Source organism: Stegodyphus dumicola, chromosome X1 (assembly GCF_044657685.1).
Source record: "Stegodyphus dumicola isolate Sdum_Otavi_A_Nest chromosome X1, ASM4465768v1".
NCBI lineage: Eukaryota > Metazoa > Arthropoda > Arachnida > Araneae > Eresidae > Stegodyphus > Stegodyphus dumicola.
The window spans coordinates 183,081,539-183,106,301 of record NC_140780.1 but is presented as its reverse complement, the minus strand read 5'-3'; the positions used below and the strand labels follow the sequence as shown (position 1 = coordinate 183,106,301).

Below are 24,763 nucleotides of genomic sequence, written 5' to 3'. Positions count from 1 at the left end.
AAAAGTATAATAAAAAGATGTAAGTATAATAAAAATGATGTTTTTATAATAAAAAAGATCCCTAAAATGGAGTTTCAATCAATTCATTTCTAGACTAGTAAAGTGTAATATCAGGTTTCAGTGTTATACCTTGTGAAATCACTATGCCTAAAAAAACATATATTTCTTCTGAACTGGTTGAATGCCACTATTTTGGTCTTGATTTTTCGTTTGCAAGGTGTTGGTTCATATACTCGTCTACAAAATGGTTAGTTTCACTAACAATAGGAAGCATGAACAGTTCATCAAAAAATAATTCAAAAAAGATAAATGAGTTTGAAATATCTGTTATATCTTTTATTCCTGGAACCTACTAGAAAAATTAAACGAAAATGGAGGACACAGAATAAAAAAAAAATACGTTTTACTCAAACAACACCGTGCAGTCATTACTTTCACCACTTTAGACACCCCCCTCTTTCCAATTTCTTCCCACACTTCTCTGAAATAGTATCCTCCTTCACATACTTTGTGAAGGTCATTGTAGTGTTGCATTCCAAAGCTTTGCGAATAATTTTATGGGTAGCAGCAAATGATAGTCTTTTTGGAAGGGCGTATATATACGCCCATGGTAGTTAACATATCGGCTGAGCAAGGTGTATATATACGCCCGCGGCAGTGAAGGGGTTAATCTGATATTCTTTTAGTAAAAATTATACATTGTTCGGCCATTTATTCTTAATGTGTCATTAACATTTTCATGTACAGCGTTCAATCAATTATTTGAATGTTGATTTGTTAGTTATGACAAAAGTCAGCTACACAATATTTTAGAACAGGATTTAGATTTACTGGATTATGCCAAAACACACTAGGGCTGTTGCTTAAATCTTTGTACTTTGTATCTGCCTCTGTACAATATGTTATCAACAGCTGCACATATCCATATTGTACATTAGGAAAATCACGAAAATCTCATGCAACTAGCTCATTCATGGGTTGAATGAAATACCAGTGTTCAACGACTTTACAGTTCGGGCACTGGTGGGCAGTTCAGCAGAGGAATATTAATGTAAACTATTTCATTTCTACATCGGTCATTGGAAGATTTAAAATTATACCCAGAAAATTTAAATGCAAACTTTAATTACATAAGATGACCACATCTGCATAAGATTAGAAAGATATGGAATCTTAAGTGGTCACTATAGAAGGGATTTGCCAATTATTCCTTTTTACCGTTCATTAAAGAATCAATCATATATTTCAAAAAAAAAAAAAGTTTTCAAAGCTGTAGATGTTAGATGTACCATCATTCATTCTTTAAGGGGCTGTGTGATGTACAGGTAACAGACACTGTGAATGAGAGAGAGAGATAAAGAAAGACAGTCATGCAGGTGTTTGTGAGGGAATTGGTAGCAAGAGGTTATCTCTGAAACAGAAGTAAAAAAAACGGATTTATACACCACAGTACTTTCAATCATCACACCAATTTCATTTATTGTACAACACTTATTGTTTTAAACTTCTTCATATTTACATGTACATTTTATTATTTACATAAACTAAAGTTTTATTATTTAAATACATTAAATCAAAATGCAAATTTGTATAATTTTTGTGTATAAAGACTGGATATTTAATTTTTTAAATTGTTTTAAAAGACAAACACATTTTCGAAAAATCTGTAAATTTCTCTTAACAGTCTAAAGTAGTACATAGAAAATAAATTTCACAGAACACAATTCTGAAAATACATTGCTTGAAATTCAAAATAAAAAAATATTTTGGAAATCATGTTTCTCAGATTCAAAATATTTTTCATTCTCAGAGACAAAATTTGAATCGATGTTTTTATCATACGTGTGACAGGGGAGTTTCACCTTCTTGATTGAATACAGTGTCTTTATCATCATCAGAATTATGACTTCCTTTATTTATACGCATTTGAGAAATATTAAAAAACTACAATACTGATGCTTAAAAATGTGTAGAATCTCCAGTGTGTAAGTGGTTATTCAATGCAATAAAGAATAATGCAATTTTATTACATCTTGTTTAGTACCACTTAAATACACAACATTCTGGACAAAAACTGCATTAAAAATGCCAGGTGCCTGAAATTATGCCGTCCTCCAAATTTTTATCTGATTTTAATTTATTAATATATTATTATGTCACAGTTGGAAAATTTGGATATTTAAACAAAGTTGTAAACCAGACTTTTTAAAATGACAATATTTCTCCTCTGGGTAGAGTTTGATTTATGCAGCTGACATCAGGCATTAAAGAAGCAGCAACAGGCCTTTTAGTTTTCAGGTTAGTACTGGCAATAGTTTTACAATATTATATGATGAGATATAATTAACATAAACGCATTACATGAACATAGAATTCCTTCCTCAAATACAATTAGGCTGAATTCTCAATTATTTGTGTGTGAAACGTCTACTTTGCAAATCATTTGTTCATTGTCCCTCAAACAGCTCTCATTATTAACAAAGGCCAAAAGTTTATGATCTTTAGATGAAACTCATATATTTGATGCAATAAATTGTAACCTGAAATATGGTTAAAAGATTATAATTCATGGCTAAAAAAAAAAACTGAATCCTGAGAAAACAGTATCAGGCATCTTTGAAATTACTTCTGGTGCTGATGGTTCAAAAATATAAATAAAAAACACAGAAGTGGGGACAGAGAAAAGAGGAAAAATAAGTGTAGAGGTTTATTTCAGACCCCAAGACAGCTTATGAACTTTATATCATAAATATAACACAGATTTTTGTTGTTTGACTTCTAAATTAAAGCATCTACCTATCTACATGTAAAATAATTTTTCACCCTAAACCAACTACTGGTCACTTCCATAGAATGTTGCTATGAAACTATTCATGATGTGTAATTCAACTTTTTTCACATAAAAGAATAAAAAAAATTAAAAGTGTACTAAAAGAATGAAATATACTTAAATGGGAAGGCTAAAGTTCAGTGAACCCTCTCTAAGGCGACCATTTACTGTTCAAAACAATTTACCCTTCTATGAAGCTGGTCTTCTTAGAAAGATGAGATTTAATACCAAAGTTTCATATCTATATTGGTCACTTATAGAGGTGTTCATCTTAAGAAGATGGTTCACTGTACGATATAAAAGTTCAGTCAATAACTAAAAAGATTTTTGAATAAAATATATCCGCAAAATTAAATAATACTTTTAAAGTGCTTATAAGAAATGTCTAAATATAAAGTTAATTATAAAGAATGCTCTTTAAGGTGATCACTCAAGATTCCATATCTTCTTAATCTTGCGTGGATATGGTCATCTTGCATAATGATTAAAAGGTACGTTTATTTTTGTTCTCAGAAACAGTGGTTGTCTTAGAGATGTACAATGATTTAGAGAGGGGTTCACTGAAATTCTATATTATTTTTTTAAAAAATTAGCCACCAGTGCTCGAATGGTAAAGTCGCTGAACACTGGTATTTAAGCCCACAAACAAGCTGGTTGCACGAAATTTTCGTGATTTTCCTAATACATAACATAGATATGTGCCAGTTGCTGAGAAAGTATTCTACAAAGCAAAGAGCCCTAGTGTGCTTTGGCATAATCCGACAAATCCAAATCCTCTACTGAAATATTATATAGCTGACTTAACGTCATCAAATTAACAGTATGTTTCCAAAAATTGTATGGAATAAGGAGGCTATATGCTTAATCCTTAAACTACACATGTTCAAAACCATAATAGTATATAAAAATGCATATGTTATATGGCGACAGTATATATTGCGTGGAATTAATTTAAGTAAGTTTATTAAATACAACTTTATGATAATGCATATACTTTTCAGAAAAGCAATTTAATTATTTGCAGAACGTACCATTTTGCTTTAGTTTAAAAACATATACGATTGAACTCATATTTAAAGACAAAGAGCATACATTAAAAATAATAAGTATGAAATGAAAATTTTATGTTAATGAAATAATACTACTCAATTTAAGATGAAACTTTGTGCCTGGTTCAACAACATTTCATCAAATATTAAAATATAAAATAAAATACTGAATAAATATAATGAGCTAATACTGAATTATATGTTACTTTAGAAAGCAAATTTCTTACCAACTTCAAAAACAAAAAATTCTACTTGGTATATTCCACTGCCTATTTCTATTATTTTTGATGGAATTGCAATCACTGCTGGACCTTCATTTCAAAAATAAAATACATAATTACTAATATATACACATGTCACTAAACCAATACAACAGTAATTCACTTTAATAGTGATACAAATAGCAATAGTAATATATATATATAGAGAGAGAGAGAGAGAGAGACCAAAAATTAAACAAAAATTTCCTAAAATGTTTGTTTTCCTTTGAACTTAATTTGAATTTCTTTAAAATGCAATGAAAAAAAAATTTAAACAAAATGCTTCCTGATTTGCAGTGAGATTCCATCTTAGTGATCACAGTCAATGTAAAATTGTACTTACCAATGTGAAAGTCATAATAATAAAAATATCAAATCGGATGAAGTAAGCTTATAATATACACACACACATCTCGCATATAGATATATATACATTGCACTATAGCAAAATATATATATATATACATATACAGTGAAAATCATTTAACAAGAAACTGAGGGGACTGAAATGTTTTTTCGTGTTAAAGGATACTGAAAAAGAAAAAAAAAAAACCATACAAAATTAAGTTTATTAAGAGAACATTTTATTTATATAGCTATGTATGTATGCATGTATTTGATAAAAATCAATGAAACAAAGATATCCACAAGAACTTGATGAAAATTAATACAAAATTTTCAAGTTTTTGGAAAAACAAAACATTTATTGAGTTTTTGAAACAATGATATTTTTCTTTGCATTGTCTTTTTTAGCATCAAATTGTTAACAAATTGTTCAGTGTCCTCTGCTTTGTTATTCATTTCAGCCTTGGAATGTGTATCTAAATAACTTCGCATACTTTCGTGACGTTCTTAATTTTGGATGACCTGGGAACAGGAGCTGCATTATTCATTTCATTTTCGTCGTCAGAATCTGCATCAATGATATTTTTTTACCTTTGAACAAACTCCAAAATGTCTTTGTCTGTGATAATTGGGGCTGTAAACACATTATCACCACCTACTGCAACGAATTCTTCCAATAATACAGTAGGACAGTCGAATAATACAGAAACTTTCTCAATCATTTCATTAAGTGTCGACTCAGTTTCAATATCCTCCATTTCTTTTGGTGCCAAAGAATCTGATACTTTTGAGAATCGTGCATGACGAAAACAATTTTCATTCACCCTTGGAGTCGCTGAATTCCATGCAGAGTGCAACATATGAACCAAACTCACAGACTTTACTCAGACTGGGATGTACTCGTCATCGAATTTCAAAGCCAACTGATGAGAGACGAGATGTTTGTAGGGGTGGAAGGTGAAAGTGGCTGAGACATACAAAACTGGCTAGTGTCGAAGGCTATTCCAAGGGTATTTCAAAGCCAAGTTAGCCTCCTTTCTACAAAACATGTGAAACCACCTTTCTTTCATTTCACAGCCCTCTTACATCTCGCCTGCGAGGCCAGTGTTTTCCGTATTTTGTTCATTTTCAGAAAGGATAACTTTTCGTGTTAAGCGATTTTTGTTTTGTTTTAAGAGAAACAAAATGCATAAAAATATATAGTAGTTTGTCAGGACCGCTGTATTATTTCGTGTTAACCGATATTTCGTCTTAAGCATTTTTATGTTAAATGTATTCAAGTTAATCATGTTTCACTGTGTATATATATATATATAGTAATTAAATTATATAAAGTACTAAAATTATAACTTTCCAAAGTATTACAAAAATGCAAAGGAAACAGTTGAGAACCAGTAAGAACAGTGTTGCAACTTAAGCCAAAGTGAGGCCAAAGCATTAGAACATGCAGACTGAAATATTTTTGCTCTTATGAACGGGATGGACAAAAATAATTTTGTCCATCTCCCTCATGATGGCAAAAATATTTCAATCTGACTGTTCTAATGATTTTGCTATTTGCCTTCTTCATGTTTGCTTAAGTTATAAAATTGTTCTTATTGACTCTCAACATTTTCTTTTGCTTTTTTGTAATACTTTGGAAGGTTATAATTTTAGCATTTAATATAATTTAATTACAATATACTTTGGAAAAAAGTAATTATACTTTTGGTTTAGACAGTGTTATATTTTTCAGATTTTTTTTCATTCCTTTTCTCATATATATATATACGTATATATATACTTTAAAATATTTAATTATGTTTATATGTGATATGCAAACCAAAGAGGAATTGTAAAAATTCCAAATTTTAGGGGAAATTGAATTTTCATGAAACATATACATCCCCCCCCCTTGGTAAACCAAAAAAAAAACTTACACTCTAATATTTATATGAAATTAAAAGTTCAAAAATATTTCAATTTTAAATGCTGATTTTTTACTTCTGTATTTTTTTACATATGGAGGAAGAAATTTTGAAATTTCTGTGAATATTATATACACTGGTTATCATAAATTAAGGAAAAATCACAAAAATCATGATTACTGAAAAGAGTTTATGAAACTTACCCACAATATACAACACATAGTAAAGTATCAAATAACATACAAATAAATTACCAAACAATTATGGTACTATAGAAATTAGCACATGTATAAAATGAACAAATTGAAGGTGTCAATTTGCTATAGGATAAGTACCTTCAATAGGGAATATGGTTGCCTCTAGAAGCAATACAGTACATACAGTGATGTGTGATGCTTTCAATTATGTGGTCTATCAGTTCCATAGGAAGCGAGAGCCATTGCTCTTGCAAAGCTGTTGCAAGTGCGGCAAGGGTTTGAGGGGGCAGACTGAGAGCAGCTAGACATCTTTCTAAGTCATCCCAAACATGCTCGATAGGATTCAAGTCCGGGGATCGAGCTGGCCACTCCATGCGCATAATTGTTTCCTGTTGAAAATAATCATCTACGATGCAAGCCCTGTGCGGTCTTGAGTTGTCATCCTGTAACGGGAAAGTATCACCTATTGCCCCACACATGGGCGCACATAAGCATCAAGGATGTCATATAAACCGGAGCATTCACGGTTTCCGTCGGAAAGACATGGAGGTCTGTGCGTCCACCCAAAGAGATGCCACCCCAAACACAGACACTGCCTCTTCTGTATGCCTCTCTTTAACGGATGTTTGATGGATGATAACGGGTTCCAGGTTCTCTCCATATCAACTAACGCCTACTATCGCTTTCTACACCGTCGGAAAGACATGGAGGTCTGTGTGTCCACCCAAAGAGATGCCACCCCAAACACAGATACTGCCTCTTTTGTATGCCTCTCTTTAACGGATGTTTGACGGATGATAACGGGTTCCAGGTTCTCTCCATATCAACTAACGCCTACTATCACTTTCTACACTAAACCTGGACTCATCCGTAAAGAGAACAGCCCTTCACCGATCAAGCTTCCAGTGGACATGTTGTCGTGTCTACTGAAAACGGTCCCTATTATGGCGTGACGTGAGCGGCACGCAATTGGCTGGTCGTCTCGCATACAGACCAACTTCGTGAAGCCTTCTATGCACAGTTGACGTTGACACCAACCCTCCGGTGAAATCGCTTCTAAAGTCTATGAACCACAGAAGGACTCACATTTAGCCACCTGGCCACTTTCTGTTTGACTTTTCCTGCCTCTAGTCTCCCAATGGCTCTCCATCGCAGTTCTGGAGGCAAATGATGCCTGGAAGTCATTGTTACGAATTGGCTCTCTCAGATTTCTGATGTCACTATCTCAGTAAAATATGTGGGCTTGCTCTCAAACATGGACTTTTATTCTCCTCGAAGATGACGTATTCTGAGTGCAGCACCACTAATTTGCATATTGCAATTTTACTCAGCTACTCTTACTTGGCAACATCTTCAAATTTTACACGGTTTGGCTTATTTTTAGGTAGTTATCGCTATTTTTGTGATTTTTCTTTAATTTATGATAACTAGTGTATATCATATAAAATACAGTACAGTCAAAAGTCGTTAATTCGGACACCCATAATCCGGAATATCTATAATCCGGGCCTCAAAGCTACAAACTTTCTGCTCATGCGTCGCGTTGACGCATGCGCGTAAGACCTTTACGACTGCGAATATGCGTGTGCGCATGCGCATAATACGTTTATGCTTGCACGTTTAATGTATAACGGATGGTATAAGCTAAGCTAAAAGTATCTAATTCAGTTAATGTTGCAGATTGCGTTGTTCCTTAATCCTTGAATTGGACCTGGCTTATTATTTTTTTGCAGACTGTTAGAGCAATTTTATAAAAGTAAGCTTGAACTTTTGATTATGTCAAACAGAATTCCCGATATATATTTACTAACATGTAAAGGATCTACAAAGCGAAAGTATGTTTCGAAGTCCATTAAACAAAGAGTGGAATTGCTGCAAAAAATGGATAAAGGCATAATCCTTCGTTTCTCTAACCATTCCGAAATCTGTTTATCAATTTCACGCTGCTCTGTGGCGGGGGGGGGGGGGGGGGTTGCGGCGCGCAATTAACTGGAAGTTGATCTGTCAGCACTATCCTTATCTTCAGGGCAGATGTTTTCATTTTATTTGGCTTATAATTCTTTACTAAATGTAGTATTTCATCTCGATGTACTCCGTCTTTGATATGATTTAAATCAAATTCCTCGTCAGTATAATTCGCTTCTGATAAAGAAGAACGTGACACAGAGGTTATTGAAAACGAAAAAATTTCGATTGACAAATTAGTCGGTATTCTCGACACAGCAATTATCGGTCTTGAACAGCGGAACTTTGTAACTGAAGAAGAAATTATGTCTGCTTATAGAATTAAAGAGAAAGTATTATGACATAAAACGAAGCTACTTAAACAACTTACATTGAAAGAAATGTTTAATAAAGTAAACAAATAAATATTAAGCTTTTTTTTTTTTTTTTTTTTTTTTTTTTTGTTTTTTTGTAAATTTTGATACCTCTTAGATCATGATTGTTCTTTATTTCATAAATTACGGTTTCATATTTTTAATTTTATAATTTCTGCATGCCATCTTACCAGATTTAAACTGATGATCTATAATCCGGAAAAATCGATAATCCGTAATCGCCGAAGTCCCGACGAGTCCGGATTAATGACTTTTGACTGTATAAGAAATATAATATTTAATAAGGATTATAAATTGCTTTTTTAAATTGTTTTTAACTGCTTCAGTACAGTAAGGAATATATACTACAGTATAAAGAAAAAAGTCCTATAAAATAAATATAAGGGGGAAAACACCCTAAATTTTTATATACCTTAAAAATGAATAATTTTAATGCATAAATTTTGTATGCAAAAAGTGCGCTATAAAAAAGTAAAACATAGGAACATATGAAAGTGCAACCAAAAACACATGAAGAAAAAACCACAGAAAATCTAGAATTGCTGAACTGTGATATATTCATCTTCAAATTATGATGTAAAAAGAATTCATTGCATTGAAAAAGGATGTTCAAGCACAAGTCTTATTGAAAACACAAAGGTATGCTTAGTTTTGGAATTTAAAAGACATCCAAGAAAAATATCCCACACCAACACTTTTCCTTCTTACCTAGAGAAAGTATATTTTAGCCAATGATTTACTTAACAAGACACCATTTGAATATTTCTGAATGAGAGATTTAAGAGTTAAGTAAAGTAGTTTTTTGCCAAATACTTAGTAGCTAAATACATATCCAGTGCAGCCATCACATTAAAATCAATCTTCTGTGCAATTAGAAGATTTTGTTTCTGAAAAAAGTTTTATATCTGCAAAATTAAAAATAATACAAAAACAGTAAACTATAAATCTAAAAAAATTTTTTTTTTTTTGTTCTTCAAACTTTTGCTCATATTCTCAATCTAATTCCTATCTTTAAGTCAGTTATATGCAATTATTTGTATTACATTGTATGTTGTACATAAAAGAGAGAAATTAAGGGGTCAATGAAGAAAACCATTCTTCTAAAAGGAATTGATGCAACAGCAAATGGTTGAGAATCCCTGGTGCAGAGAATAAATGAAAAATCATAGGATTTGACAACTGGAAACTTCCTTCTACTCTACTAATATACAGTCTTAATTTTCATATAATAAAAACTACGAGGGCCATCCAGGAAGTAGATTACGTTTCCGTCTGTGTCCGCTAGGGGCGGGGCTAGCGCGGCCATCTTGGGGTCAGAGCGTTGCGCAGCTCAGTCTGCATCTAGCCGTGCTAGTGAGAGGTTCGTGCTGTGCTCCGTTCAGATACTGTGACGGTTTGAAATGTCTGCGTTAATTGAAAATCCCGCGAGCTGCGAGGTGCGCTCAGTAATAAGGTTTCTGACTGCAAAAAACTGTAAACCGATAGAAATCTATCGGCAGCTTCGTGAAGTGTATGGGGACAACATTATCACTGAAGGTGGAGTGCGTCAGTGGGTCATAAGATTTCAAAATGGCCGAACCAATGTTCACGACGAAGATCGAAGTGGGAGACCCAGCATAGTGACCGCCGAACTTCTCGAAAAAGTCGATGCTAAAGTCCGTGAAAATCGAAATTTCACAATAACGGAACTTTCTTTGAGTTTTCCACAAATTTCGCGAAGTTTGTTGCACGAAATCATCAGCGAAAAGCTTGTTTACCACAAGTTTTTTGCAAGATGGATTCCAAAAATCTTGACAGAGGACCACAAAAATCAGCGAATGGCTGCAGCGTTGAACTTTTTGGACGCTTACCATAAGGATGGTGACTCTTTACTCGATCGCATCGTTACTGGTGACGAAACATGGGTGAAACATGTGAACTGTGAAACGAAATTGCAATCAATGCGTTTTGATGACGACGCACAGCTGCAAGAAGAGGTAACGAAGTGGTTGAAGGCGCAGGCGGCCGAATTTTTTGACGAAGGAATTTCCAAGCTCGTACATCGCTACGATAAATGCCTTAATTTGTATGGTGACTATGTAGAAAAGTAGTATTTGAGTGTGGCTTTCATCTGTATATAATAAAATTTGTTTCCTATACTTTGTTTATTTTTTTATTCCAAAACGTAATCTACTTTCTGGATAGCCCTCGTATAACATTTGATTCAGTTACTGATAAATGCTATAACTTACCATAAATATTAACTTTGATATCATCTTTGCTATACCCTACAGCAGTTATCTCAAATGATGTAGGATGTCTTATTCTGAAAGATTTGAAGCATTCTCCTCTCACAGACAGATTCTTTCCCATTTCACTCACTTCACATTTCCAGGGAGAACCTTTATCAAATACACAGAAACCAATTTTATCAGCAGTATTACACTAGATCAGCCTGCATGCTGAACTCATATTGAAAGATGAAAAAAATTACAGTGGTTATGATGGTTCTAAATATATTAAAATATAGAATTCCAAATTTTTTGAAGGCAAAGTATTTTTACGGCAAAGAGCATGATGCTTTAAAATAATACTAATTTATCATTGACAGTTATGTAAGAAGGCTGCAGAAGTAAAAATATCAAAATAATTATACAGAAGCTAAACTCATGCCGACATTTTTTTGTCGAAACTAAAAGGTAAAATTAATCAAAGTATAATCGAATTCAAAAACAAATACATTTCTTACAGCAAAATATTTTTTCAAAACAAATATAGTTAATAAATTTTAAAAGTATTTTAGCAGATTCAATTGTCTCTTTGTATTAAGCTATAAACAGTTATGATGGTATAATGGTTAGGAAAGCCTGACTGTGATACCAAAGAGCCCAGGTTCGAATCCCGAAGAAGGCATGGATGTAAAATTGTCTGTCCCTTCATAGGAGGTAACAGTGGCCGCCTATTAGGTGCCTCCACAATAAAATGGTTACCACTTCTGGCCTTAGTAGCGGTCAATGCCATTATAGGCAAGTGTCCACCATTTGTAAAAAAATAAATAAATAAAATAAACAGTTATGAGATAAATAGAAATTACTTAAACTAAAGGGAAAAATTTGCAATTCCACTATAATCAAAACATAATAGCAACTATACCTATAAAGTCATATTTTTTGCTCTACATTAAGTTTTCTAATAAACAGTAATGCTGCAAATCAAACTCTATGATCAAAACACAATAACACGCCGAACAAATACTAATTCAGATGTCAAACAACAAAAATCAGCATTGAATCACTGCAGTATTATTTAACACTACGTCTGTGAAAATTTGAAAATATAACACTGATTTTTTTTTGTTTGACTTCTGAATTAGTAGACTCTATGATATTTTTAAATAAACAAAAATGTCTTCAGAGACAAAGCTGATGAGAAGATTGATTTCAAATTAACAAAATCATGAGAAAGCCACTCAATGAGTTTTGAGTACTTCATCCAGTCATTCACTTCTATGAATAAAGAATGATAATGAAAACACAAAGTGGGGAAGGGGGATAATCACAGCAGTATTATTAAACACTATGTGTAAAGCAACATTGAAAAATAAGCATCTAAAAATATTTATAGATTTTTATTTTGAATATTGAAAATGATCTTGTTTGCATCTTATTTTTCATTTTTGAGTGTGCTCCTTTTAATCAAAGATGTTTGAATTAATTGTATTATTTGTGAGGTGTCCTTTTTTAACTTACGTTTTTGTAAGCCTCGTGTAATACTTTGCGGTGCATGAGGAATAAAAAAATATATTAAATATATTTTTTTAAATATATTTTCTCACGCACTTATATTTTTTTATATTTTATTTTATTAATTTTTTTACTTAAAAAACATACATACATTTTAAGAAATATATTAGCATGAAACTAAGAATTTTAATAATATTCCAATTATTCTGTATGTGAAGTTGAGTTGCATTGAAAAAGCAAATTTTTGTTGCCTGGAAAATACAATAATTACAATCAAGACAATGTGCCTGGAAAATACAATGATAACTACAAGCAAGATAATGTCATTAATAAAAAAGCACATTGAATAAATCATCTAAAGCATTCTGTTTTTACTTTTAGCTTACCAGGCACATGATGGCCATTGAACTTCATTTCAATTGTGTGGGTTGTTGCAGTATGAGGAATGAAAGAAGCCAGAAAGCAGTAATTTCCCAAACTTTGAACATTGCTTGTCACATGACCACCATTTACCAAAATTTCTAGATTGCCTGATCCAGCCTCAGCCCCATTAACTAAAAGAAAGAAGTAAAACACTAAATTGCAAAAAACTTCACTTCAAAAGTGTCCATAAATATTTTGTCAATAACACATGAACAACCTCATATTCTATAACTAATCTACATATATAAACTTCACTTCAAAAGTGCTCATAAATATTTTGCCAATAACACATGAATAACCTCATATTCTATAACTAATCTATATATATGTATATATTATATATATAGTAGTATAAATTTAAAAACATAATTATTCCAAGTATTTCCATGCAATATGCTGCTGAAAATTGATCAGTATAGATAAAAATTAGGTTTTAGTTTCACATTTCTTTAATTCTTATTTTGCATATTTATAGGGTATTTTGAAATTTATTGGTATTGAATTTCACTTCTTCCGGGTCTTTGTATAAAATTGGTTCTAAATTTCTTTACTCTCTCTCTCGATATATATAATTTTCCTTTTAATATTAGATATACTTATAAATGAAAATATTTTACTTTTGCTCAATATGCAAATATCAACAAATTTTTAAATCATTTTATAGCAAATGTTCAGATATACTATTAATTTTTATGCTTTACTAGCTTAATGATGCACATAATACACAGGATGTGCTTATGTTAAGTGTGCATTATCTTAACATCAGATACATGTAAGTATATTACATAATAACTGCTATGCAGCCAGCCTTCATCTGGCTTTTAAATGTACTGGGAAAATGCCTAATAGGAACATCAAACATTAAATTTAAAAACTGCACAGAATTTTACTCATCAGAACAACTTTATTTAAAAAAAAAAAAAAAAAAACCACAAATTTCAATAAAAATGTATTACATATAAAAAATTTACAATGAAATAAGCAATAGGCCTTAATACAAATATTAATTATCCTAATAAATAAATTAACCAACTTCCCGTTGCCTTCTCTTAACAAATGTCCAGTATCCAAAAGAAACATTAAATTTAAAAACTGCACAGAATTATTGCCCTCATTTTTTTGAGTGGCAACAGTGCTGATATCAGCAACAATGGCAACAGTGATATATCAGCAACATCGGCTGTGTACCATTTATTGATTTGATGCAATTACATCAAAAAACATAAAACCAAAAAAAAAATCGAATTTTGAAAAAAAAAACTTGCTTTGAGGTGCACTCACTCTTATGTACCAAATTTCGTAGCCCTGGGTCTTAATTTACGCACAGCATGAACGAAAGACACACACACAGAGAGACAGGCTTTTCCTTTTATACATACAGATAGATAAATACACATGGGTTTTCCAAGAATAATTTATTAAATCAACGTATTTGTATCTTTGAATATACTGTTTATGAGTTATTAATGATAAATTTTCTATCCTGTTTTATTATTTAATGAAAATATTTGAATTTTTGGATATACTGTTTATGGAATTTTCATTATAAATTTCTAACCATTTTTCTGTAATTTTTAATAATGAATTTTCTAGAACTTAAAACAACTTTTAATTCAGTGTGATACCAGATCAATTTAACCTAACTACCACACACATACAGATATTTCTTATATTTAAGTGTCGCATAGATATTAATATAAAATCTCTTATAAACGGTGCACATCTAATGACATACACAAGTGTAATCTAATAACTGTAATAATATATATATATATATATAATTTTGATATCTATTTAATACTTAATTTCAACTGGATTTTGAAAACTGCACCAAAAATTAAGCAATCCAGGAAGATTTATGGAAATAGTTTTAACTTAATACAGGTGCATATCCTTATTCCATTGAATACAATAAAACATAAGAAATAAAGCCTCTTTAAATAGATTGAAAAATATATAAAATACAGTACACGAATGGTATGACTTTTATAACTGAAATAAATTTCTTAAGGGAGAGATTTCTCTCCCATAAAAATAAAGGAATATTTAAAATGATATTATGATTTTATGTTACCATTAAATTTGTTAATTTAAATACTGCATTAACTATCATCCCTACAATTCATTACATTTTATTTAAAGCAAGATACCTTAACCAGAAAAACTCATATGCAAAATACAGAAACATTTTAATCAGAAAGACTAGCAAAGCTCATTTCTCTCACCCCCAAAACACGCATACTTTACTATTCCATATGTATTCTTTGGGGAAAAACAAGGACATTGAAGCAAGGTGTTTTACTAATTGCTATTTACATAACGAAAGGTCATGAGCTAATTGAAAAATAATTGCACACTGTTGCTTTTTTGTAATATGCATATTTATTTTAGCAGTTGGTCTAGCCTGCATTAAACTTCAATAAAAAATTAGAATGCAGAACATATTTCTGACACAGAAATATTAGCTTAGACGTAATCAAAATGGAGCTTTTTAGAACAAAATGCAGTATTTATATAGCCATATTCAAACAGGGGAAAGGATATTCAATTTCTTAAAAAAAAATTATATTTCATTCCTTTAATTCCAGGCTTCTTCAAAGTTTCTCTTAGTTTCTGCTGCTATTTCATTACCTCCAGAATTATTTAAAAGTTCATCTCTCAAAAGGCAGCGTTAATTTTGAAAAGTTAGCTTCAAATTATCAACTGTAGAAATGCTTAAATTTGAAGTTTCGTACTTACTGAAATTCAGTTTTATACACCCCCTAAATCACCATTTTCTTTGAGGGAGAGGTAAAGTTAGTACAGTACAAAGTCTGATACTGGGACTCATCAGGAATTGAGGGGTTCCAAATTTTGAATTTTTCAGGATTTTATATTATGACTTTTAATCTAGTAACATAATATATTGTAAAACTAAAATATGAAACAATGAAGCATTTATGATTTTAAGAGAATCAAAATTAACAAACACTTGTTGTTTGTTTTATTAAACATTTCTTTCAATGTCAGCTGTTTAAGTTACATCACACAATTTCTTGTTGCGTTATAATTCCACTGTTAAAGTTCCGTAATTGCTCAGTTCAGAATTTCCCCTTAATGCTAAATTGAAATGTTTCCATTCTCAGCAACTTATCACTTTCTTTATTATTGATATTGATGTGTTTTGCATTTAGAACCATACTACAGATTTCGTATACTGTTTTGTTTTAGAATAGCTTAATGCTTAGCTAGCATCTTCTACACAATACTGGTGATGTATCAAGAGACTGGTGACTAGACATGTTGTTCTGCTAAATTTTGTCTTGGTTGTATTGCATGCTGCAAGTTAAGCCTGAATTATATTAATTTAGTTATTTATTGTGTCTATTTTGCGCATATACTTAAAGTTTATCCTTAAGCAAACATTGCTTAAGTTATTTTGCACATTTAAGCAAACATTGCTTAAGGAGTCCCGAATAAGTAATTTCCACTTAAGGTTTACATAAATAGCAAAGCGGAATTCTGAATCAGAATATTCTGAATTCAAACAGCAATAAACGTAATCTTTTAGCCTACGAATATCACTTACAAAATATATTTTGTTGCATATGGAAAGAAATTTCTGTTAAATTTCTCCTGGTCGGCACACTCAACTCTTCGCAGTATAGTTAGCTAAAGTTAAATCATTACCAAGTATAATGTCAATTTTTTACTATGCTGATTAGTATTTATTTATTAATATTTTCTAAAAATTCTTTTAGTCTATTATGCTTGAGTCATTTCTCAAGCTGCCATGAATTGATAGCCATGTGGTGATAAAAGAAAAAAAAAAAAAAAAAAGTGACTGCCAGGTTGGTGTCAGGGATTAAGTTCTTCAGCAGGTGTAAAATCAGTGATGAACTTTCATAACTGCTTCCCTCTGAGATATATGCGAAGCAAAAAGACAGCTACAAAATCAACAAGTTGTTGGTAGTATAGGTTAAACTTAATTAATGATTATGTCTCTTCAACATGGCGGTGTTTTATTTAGTATTAAATTGAAATTAAGAATCAAGCCCTTTCACATGCTTTATTATGAAAAAGTGTCTATTGTCTACATGTGAAACATATGAAGCACAGATTTTAATAAACTCCAATGTAATTTTACTAGCATCTGAAAAAATTCATGCTTCTGAATGCTCAAGCAAAAACTCATGTGAATAACAATTTTCTTAATTTTAAAGGAAAAGTTACAATATGTATGACAAAGTAATAAAAGCTGACGAATATAAAATAGTAGATATCTGAAGCTCAGGCAATTTTACTACAAGCACTGGAACACTACAACATTTCTGAACATTTATTTTTTTGCAGCAGAATTTAAAATGCAGATATATAATAATGACCACATATTAGGATCAAAATGAGGTTTTTGTATTATAACCTTAATCGACAACATCTTTATAGCATTTGTGATAAATGCACACAATTTATGTCAGCACTAAAAAAGTAATGAGTGGATCTTGGAAGATATTAAAACAAATTAATGCTTACTTACTTTCAAATTCAACAGGTTTACCAACTGTTCCATTTGGGATTTTTCCAACTTTTATTTGTGAAGCATCATAAGCAAAACAGTGAAATGGACTACCAATAAGTTGTTTCCCTGCTATGTTAACTTCAATGGAATGTTCTCCAACTTCTGGTGTTATGTATTCAACTTGATACTTTCCATGACTAACAAATTCCAGTCTAAAAGGTATTTCTCTGCCTGATGGTGCTGCAACAGTTTAAAATGTACAAATTAGCTTAAAATTTACCAGTATATCTATATTGTAAGCATATAGACATAAATATTATTAGAAATCAATCAAAATCTTTATATCTCTTCCTCCTTGTAAATAATATTAATAACATGATAAGGCTATATTTAAGACCAAAGCCATTCACAAAAATACATTTAAGCTGTTGCAGATATTTTTATTTCAAAAAAAGAAAATTGCTTCCTAAGAATAGTATATTTTCTACAACTAACATAATCGACTTAAAACTATTTTACTAAAATATTATAACAATGAACACTGTTTACTTCCTGTGAATATATATATAAAAAAAAATTTATAAATAGGAACATAAAATTTAGAAAATGTAAAAAAACATTTTCTAATCATAATAACACCTCAAAAATATAAGCAAAATTTACTAGGAAGTGGATTTTGCTACATTTAAAATGTCACGTCATTATCTGCTTTGCATGCTTGTTTAATGATATGAAGTATCTATAATATACTTCTAAACTACCTTAAAATTCTTACACCTCTTCATTTTGGAAGAAATAATTCACATGAAATTATTTTAGCTTACTATTACATAAAAAATGCCCATGAAATGACATTATTCAGCAAATACTGACCCAAGTTAATAGTTTATTTTTTTAAGAACTAGAAACTTATTAGGAATGCCTTCCAATGATACAATGATCCAACTTGCTAGAACTAAAAATGTGTATATAGACATATCTCTATTTCTGAATTTATTGAAAAGCAAGTTAACATAGCAAAATATTGAGAATTATTTGCCATGGGAGAGATGTCTTTAAGGATGACATTCTAAGGGAAATGGCTCACATTTAAGATTTACAGGAGGAAAACTATGAAACCATGCAATTAGACCGTTTCACTGCTATGAATCAAATGCACAATTACAAGTGTTCAATGGTTTTATTCTCTCACAAACTGATGAATAGAACATATAATGTTGTGGTAATTTGTAAACCTGAACCAAATTTGATGCTAAAAAATATTCATAACTGATACTAACCTGTAACTGTAACTTGAATATCATCTTGTTTCAACCATGGAGCATGCAGTACAAATGTAGCAGGTTGCTTTACAGGAACAAGTTTCAGACCTTCCCCTTCAGCTTTCACTTGTGTAATATCTATCACTTCTTTTTTATATTTTGTAGAAGATGGAATACATGAATACTCATTTAAAGCATGTTTTATATTAGGATTTAATAACACTCCATCATTTTCCCGAGCATCTTTTACCTTTTTTAGAAAAACTTTTGGCTTAACACCTTGGCCTTCAACATTTTCTGAAAATATTTTCTGAAGTCCAGTATGCTGACTTGTGTACTGAGTTAAAATATGCTGCTCAGTTAAAAACTGTGAATTTTCATTCATAATTTTTGATGACTGCTTCTGAGACTCAATAGATTTTTCAGCTTCTTTAGAAGTCAAACTATTTATGCCATTGTCATATGAAACAGGCTTTTTGGGAGTAGGGGGTGCAGGAGCTTTAGACCGTTTAGAGTCATCTTTATGAGCCATTAGTTTGCTATTCACTAATTCAGCTCTTTGTAAGAAGCTTAAGTTTTCTTGATTTAAATTTGCATTATTCATAGCTTTAATATGTGTAAATTTTTCTGTATTTACTGACTGATAAACATTTTCTTTACTTGAATAAATGCTGCCATTGCTCTGTTTATTTATAGCTTCAGAGACTTTTGAGTGAGTATGATTTTCAAATACTTTTGTAGGAGTTATAGCAGGGCCATCCAAAGATATATGATTACGCTGAATTTCTTTGATGGGGATATGCCTTTCTTTTTTCATTTTATTTTCTTCAATACGACTTTCAATATCAGTCCCTTTTAAATCCTTGTCACTTTCTGCAACCTTGAAAGTAAATGGAGATCCTAAAATAAAATTGAACCAGTAATGTTTACTAATAGTAAAATGCTATGAAATCCATATTACTTACTACCAATATTAAACAATATTATTATCAAATCTTGCAAACATTATTAGAAGTCATAATGAAAGTGAATTTTAAAAAGTACAGGTTCTGCTTAGGGAGCATAAACTAGAAGTGGCTGTATTTATATTATTTATATCCATACTTTTTCTCAGAATCATAAATGATTAAGAAAGAAACATGCAATATGATTAGGCAACAATTTTCTATGAAAGGCAGTATCCGGGGGGGGGGGAGGGTGTCACACCTCAAATGTAATATTTGAAAACATTACAACAACTATAATTTCTCAGACAATAATTAGACAATGTAACAGTTTTTAATAAGGATATTTAAAAAACGCTGGAAGGAAATAGGAAAATTGACCAGAAATAGGAAAATTTAACTGCAGAAAGTCTGCAGTTGTCATGGAGGTAGTTGAAACCAGAGTTTTTACAGTGCATTTTACATGCTTTACATTATTAATATTTGATGTTATAAGAGATAGCCGGAAGTCTTCAATATGAAATATTTTAGCTGTTAAATATGATCTATGCAGTGCACTAGGGAAAAGGGACATCCAGACTTGAGGTGTCTTAAGACAGCCTTAAGACGGTTAATTGCTTCAAGTGGGCCTCAGGGGACAATTTTTGTCTCACAAGTCTCAAAATTAATGTCACAAAACCACTGATGGATGGCAAGTTTCCACCTAAATAGAAACTTGAGCATATGTACACTGTGCCAAAAAAAAAAAAAAGAAAAGAAAATAACAGACAGTTCTATATCTCCCATTCTACTGAGCCGATTGACAAAATTCAAATTGCATTTCTCATATCTCGAAAGCGCGACTTGGGATATATATTAGATTTATATATAGGCACAATTTTTTCAGCTTGCGCCAAGAATAATTCACCTGGCGAACTTCTTCATGTATGACACCTCGTTCCTACCATTTTACATTGTGCGTTAGCGGGAACTAAGTCACTTCATTCTTGCTTTCAAATATTTTTAGCAAAGTGTCTAAACCACATTTGATGTTTTATTGCTTTCAACAAATATATCAAATTTCAAAACGTGCAAATATATAAATTCACGTATATCTTTGGAAATTTTGAATAAAAAGCTGTAATTTTTTGCAGGTAAGCTTAGAAATATGTCTTCTTTGAGATGATGGTAAGAATTTTATAGATTATAATTCAAAATTTTTTTGAAAACTTTAAAAAATTATTTTAAAATACAAATTTAAAAAATAAATCATAAAAGATGGGTGAATTTTATTTGGAATGAACCTGAATTTCGAAATGTGAAAGGAAGAATCAAATAAGTTTAATAAAAAAGAGAAAATTAATAATTATATACCAAACTCAATTAATACTGAGGAGCTAAAATTTTGAGAGCTATATTTTTGAAAAACTACTCGTGCAATTTTTACAAAACTTGGTAGTCTGGCGTAATTTGAATCGTAGAATTGAAATATGGAAAAAAAATCGATATGTTATTTCAGAAAAAATCCAATTTTGTGTCAATATTAGAACAATGTTATATATAAATCTAATACATATCCTAAGTCGCACTTCAAGATATGAAAAACACAAGTTGAATTTCGTTAATCGGCCCAGTAGAACGGGAGTATAGAAATGTCCCCCCTTTTTTTTATGCAGGGTACATGTCAGAAATCACTGTCCCCCAGCCTTGACTGTGTGGAGCCAAACCCCTAAGGACAACCTTTGATAGCTGACCATGTAACATCCCCACAACCAAGGGGCAGACAAGACACTACAAGTGCAGTCCCTGTTGAGCCTGAACCTACCACTGAATAACCGATGGTTCTAGTCACTGCGAAGACAGTTTAGTTACACCTGAAGTTGACGCTGTCTAGATATTGATCTAGACAGTATGCTGGGATTGCCAATCTTAATCAATCTATGGGGATAAAAATATGATCCATGCAAGGAAATGCAACATTTCCATTGAGGAAATAGAAACTGTTTTCAGTTTATCAATAAAAATTAGGGGCAATATTACTTATAATAATCTCTCAATATAATTTCATATTCATGTTTCAGTGGCAAACAAGTTAGCCATGTGAAACCACTGAAAAAAAAAAATGGCAGACCGTATAAATCACAGGACAGCATGCAAAATAAGTTTACATCATATTAAATACTACCTGATACTTCATTTTCATTTTCTTTTACTATCAGGGTACAAAAGAAAATCATATTCATCAAAATCAGCATGTTTCCCTACTCTATGATCTAAGAAAAATTATATTCCCATATACAGCAAAATAATGCCTAGGCAAACAACTTAGATTATCATTTGCTGCCTATGCCATGTCCATATACTTTGATATCCCCACTGTGTTTCCCAAATATGTCCTCTATTGAGAATGAATGGTCAGTTGAAATACCAACTGTAGTGGTATCTGACATTTGAAACATTTCATCCAACAAATGTGGGTCTGCCATAGTATAGCATTGTCTGGATCCACTGCATGGTAAACCAAACTGGAGCATATGTTACAGCATACATTATTAGACTATGTGCCACAAATCCTTTTATAACTGTCCTGTCACTCTGTTCACTATCTCTATGGTTACATGAATAAAATTTTAGTTCAGTCCAATTCTTCTTCTTTCTGTCTTAATTTCTTCATTTGTGACTGAAAAATTAACACACAAAGAAGGAAGGTATTTGAAAAGAAACAAAATTCTCAATATGTATAGAATACAAATTAGTTATCAATGAAGTGATTTTCAGCAACATTAAAATTTAAGAACCGTTTTAGCATATTAATGAGGAAACTGCACATAAAAACCCAGTCTGTTAGATCAGAAATAAGGCAATCGATGAAAAATTATAACTTAAAAGTAGTTCTACAGGAATATCAAAAATAAAGTAATACACATCACTAAAGGTAAAAAATAACACTCAATCACTGATTAACAATAAAATAATAATAAAATTGATAAGAAACTTAAGTTAGGACCTTTCACAAAAGCATATAAAATTCAACAAAATGAATAGACTTATAAAATTCATCATAAAATCTGCATGCAGTTTTGCATGCTAAATGCTTTCATGCTTGTGACAAAAGAAAAAAAGGATATGCACCACATATAGTTCCAAATAATACTAAGTAATGTAATTACACAGCATCCAAATAATTATGTAATTTTTCATGTCCTTAAAAGTAAATTTTATAGTACCTTTAATGTTTATGGAATTAAATGTAACATTAAGCTGATAACGCCCAGAATGAGATGGGTTAAATGACACTTTATAGATTCCATTTCCTTGCTGGTCAATTACTAAAGGAACAGGAAATGAGTTGTGGAATAATTCAATCTTCATCTCTCCCCAGCCTGCAGAACTGGCATCTATAATAAATGTTTTATCTTTGCCTTTAAGTGTAGGCCCTAAACCTTGCACCTAGAAGAAAATCACTTTTTGAACAAAATCGTGTTTAATATAAATGTAATCTAATTTACACAGAAAAGAGTCACTACCATTTAATTCATAAAAAATGGAAAACATTTTAAGTTACATTGTTACATGATGAATTTTGCCTTGTTTAATAAAGGACATGTGGCAAATAAAGAATATAAGGAGCATTACCTTCACTTTTAAGGGGTCATATACATAGCACATAAATGGGCTGCCTTGTATGTGTTCACCTGCATAGGTAACTATAATTTTCCATTCACCTGCAAATAACAGAACATCAAATAAACCAAACAAGCAATGGGAAACAAAATTTTTAGGCTAATAATAAATATAAAATCCATAGACTGAAAGTTGAATAATGAGGAAGAAAAAGCAAGGGTACAAGATTGTTTAGGGAATGTGTAGATAAGTTGTTGTACTATATGTATGAATGAAAAGAGCTTAAAATTAATGACACCATACATTTTCACAATATTGGTAAATGTTTTATAAAATGTCAAAAATCCTTCTAAAAAAAGGGGAATATAAGAGAGCTCTTCCAGAAGGAATACCAGAAGCTTAGCTGAATTTTATCATTTTAATTAAATACTATAATACACTATTTCCTTCATTTAAAAGCTTTGAAAAGGTGATTTACTTCTGTTACCACCAATTATTTATAATTTTACATGACTATTTTTTGATTATCTGTATTTTCTGTGTATCTGTCTACTAATCAGTATGAACACTAATTAGCTTAGTGCACTTCAAAACTATCAACTGCATGATAACAAGAATCTTCATTTTCTACATAGATCTGCATATACTCTGATTCTACCTGCCTACACTGCTTACTCAGCTGCTTTCACAGATGATTAGATCATTAGCAAAGATTGGCTACCAAGATTATGGCCTTGAGTTTGAATTCTGAATAAAGCAGAAATGTTTGTGGTTTCTCTTCCCCAATTTTTGAAGATACAATATTAGTCACATTCAGGCAGTTCTCAAAAATGAAATGACCAATGGATTTAGCCATCCTACTTGCAAATACCTAAAGTAAAGTGTCTGCCACTACCAAACACAATTTCTATTCATTCGAACTTTTCTGAAGCAGCAGCTATTTTGTGGCTATTACTTTTAAAATTTTTCAATGAATCAGCTAAAAAGCTATTCCACAAAAATTATTTTTTCAAACACTTTTCTGGGTATGTTTCAGTTTTCCAGATGTCATTATTTATTTGAGAAAAGCAAAATTATTTTTATCCCTTATATGACATCTTAAAACTAACCAATTTGGGGGGACGCATTTTCCTACCTTAAGTACCTTTCAAGCCAGAAAAAGCCTATATAAAATGTCATCTCACAATTTTAATGTACTTTCAAGTACAAAAAAAAATGGTAAAAAACTCATATAAACGAAGTTGCAAGGCACATAAAGAGTTTTTATTTTAAATAATTTTGCGGACAGGAACAGACATATTTTTCCCTCATAAGATAACCTTAATAACAATTCTGTTTTATCAAAATCTAGACAACTTAATCATAACAAGATCACAAAAGCTAG

General features: G+C 31.2%; 1 protein-coding gene across 2 annotated transcripts in view; it reads right to left on the bottom strand.

The window, feature by feature from the left end:
• The window catches only part of jbug (filamin-type immunoglobulin domains fbug), a 347,148-nt gene that overhangs the window by 172,025 nt on the left and 150,360 nt on the right, over nt 1–24,763 (bottom strand). For both annotated transcript variants that reach the window (XM_085807591.1, XM_085807590.1), the window contains exons 10-16: nt 23,392–23,480; nt 22,983–23,205; nt 18,851–19,732; nt 17,589–17,810; nt 13,036–13,203; nt 11,159–11,308; nt 4,107–4,190 (exon numbers count right to left, since the gene is read on the bottom strand). In XM_085807591.1, coding sequence (XP_085663717.1) covers nt 4,107–4,190; nt 11,159–11,308; nt 13,036–13,203; nt 17,589–17,810; nt 18,851–19,732; nt 22,983–23,205; nt 23,392–23,480 — 1,818 coding nt within the window. The remainder of the gene's footprint in view (nt 1–4,106; nt 4,191–11,158; nt 11,309–13,035; nt 13,204–17,588; nt 17,811–18,850; nt 19,733–22,982; nt 23,206–23,391; nt 23,481–24,763) is intronic.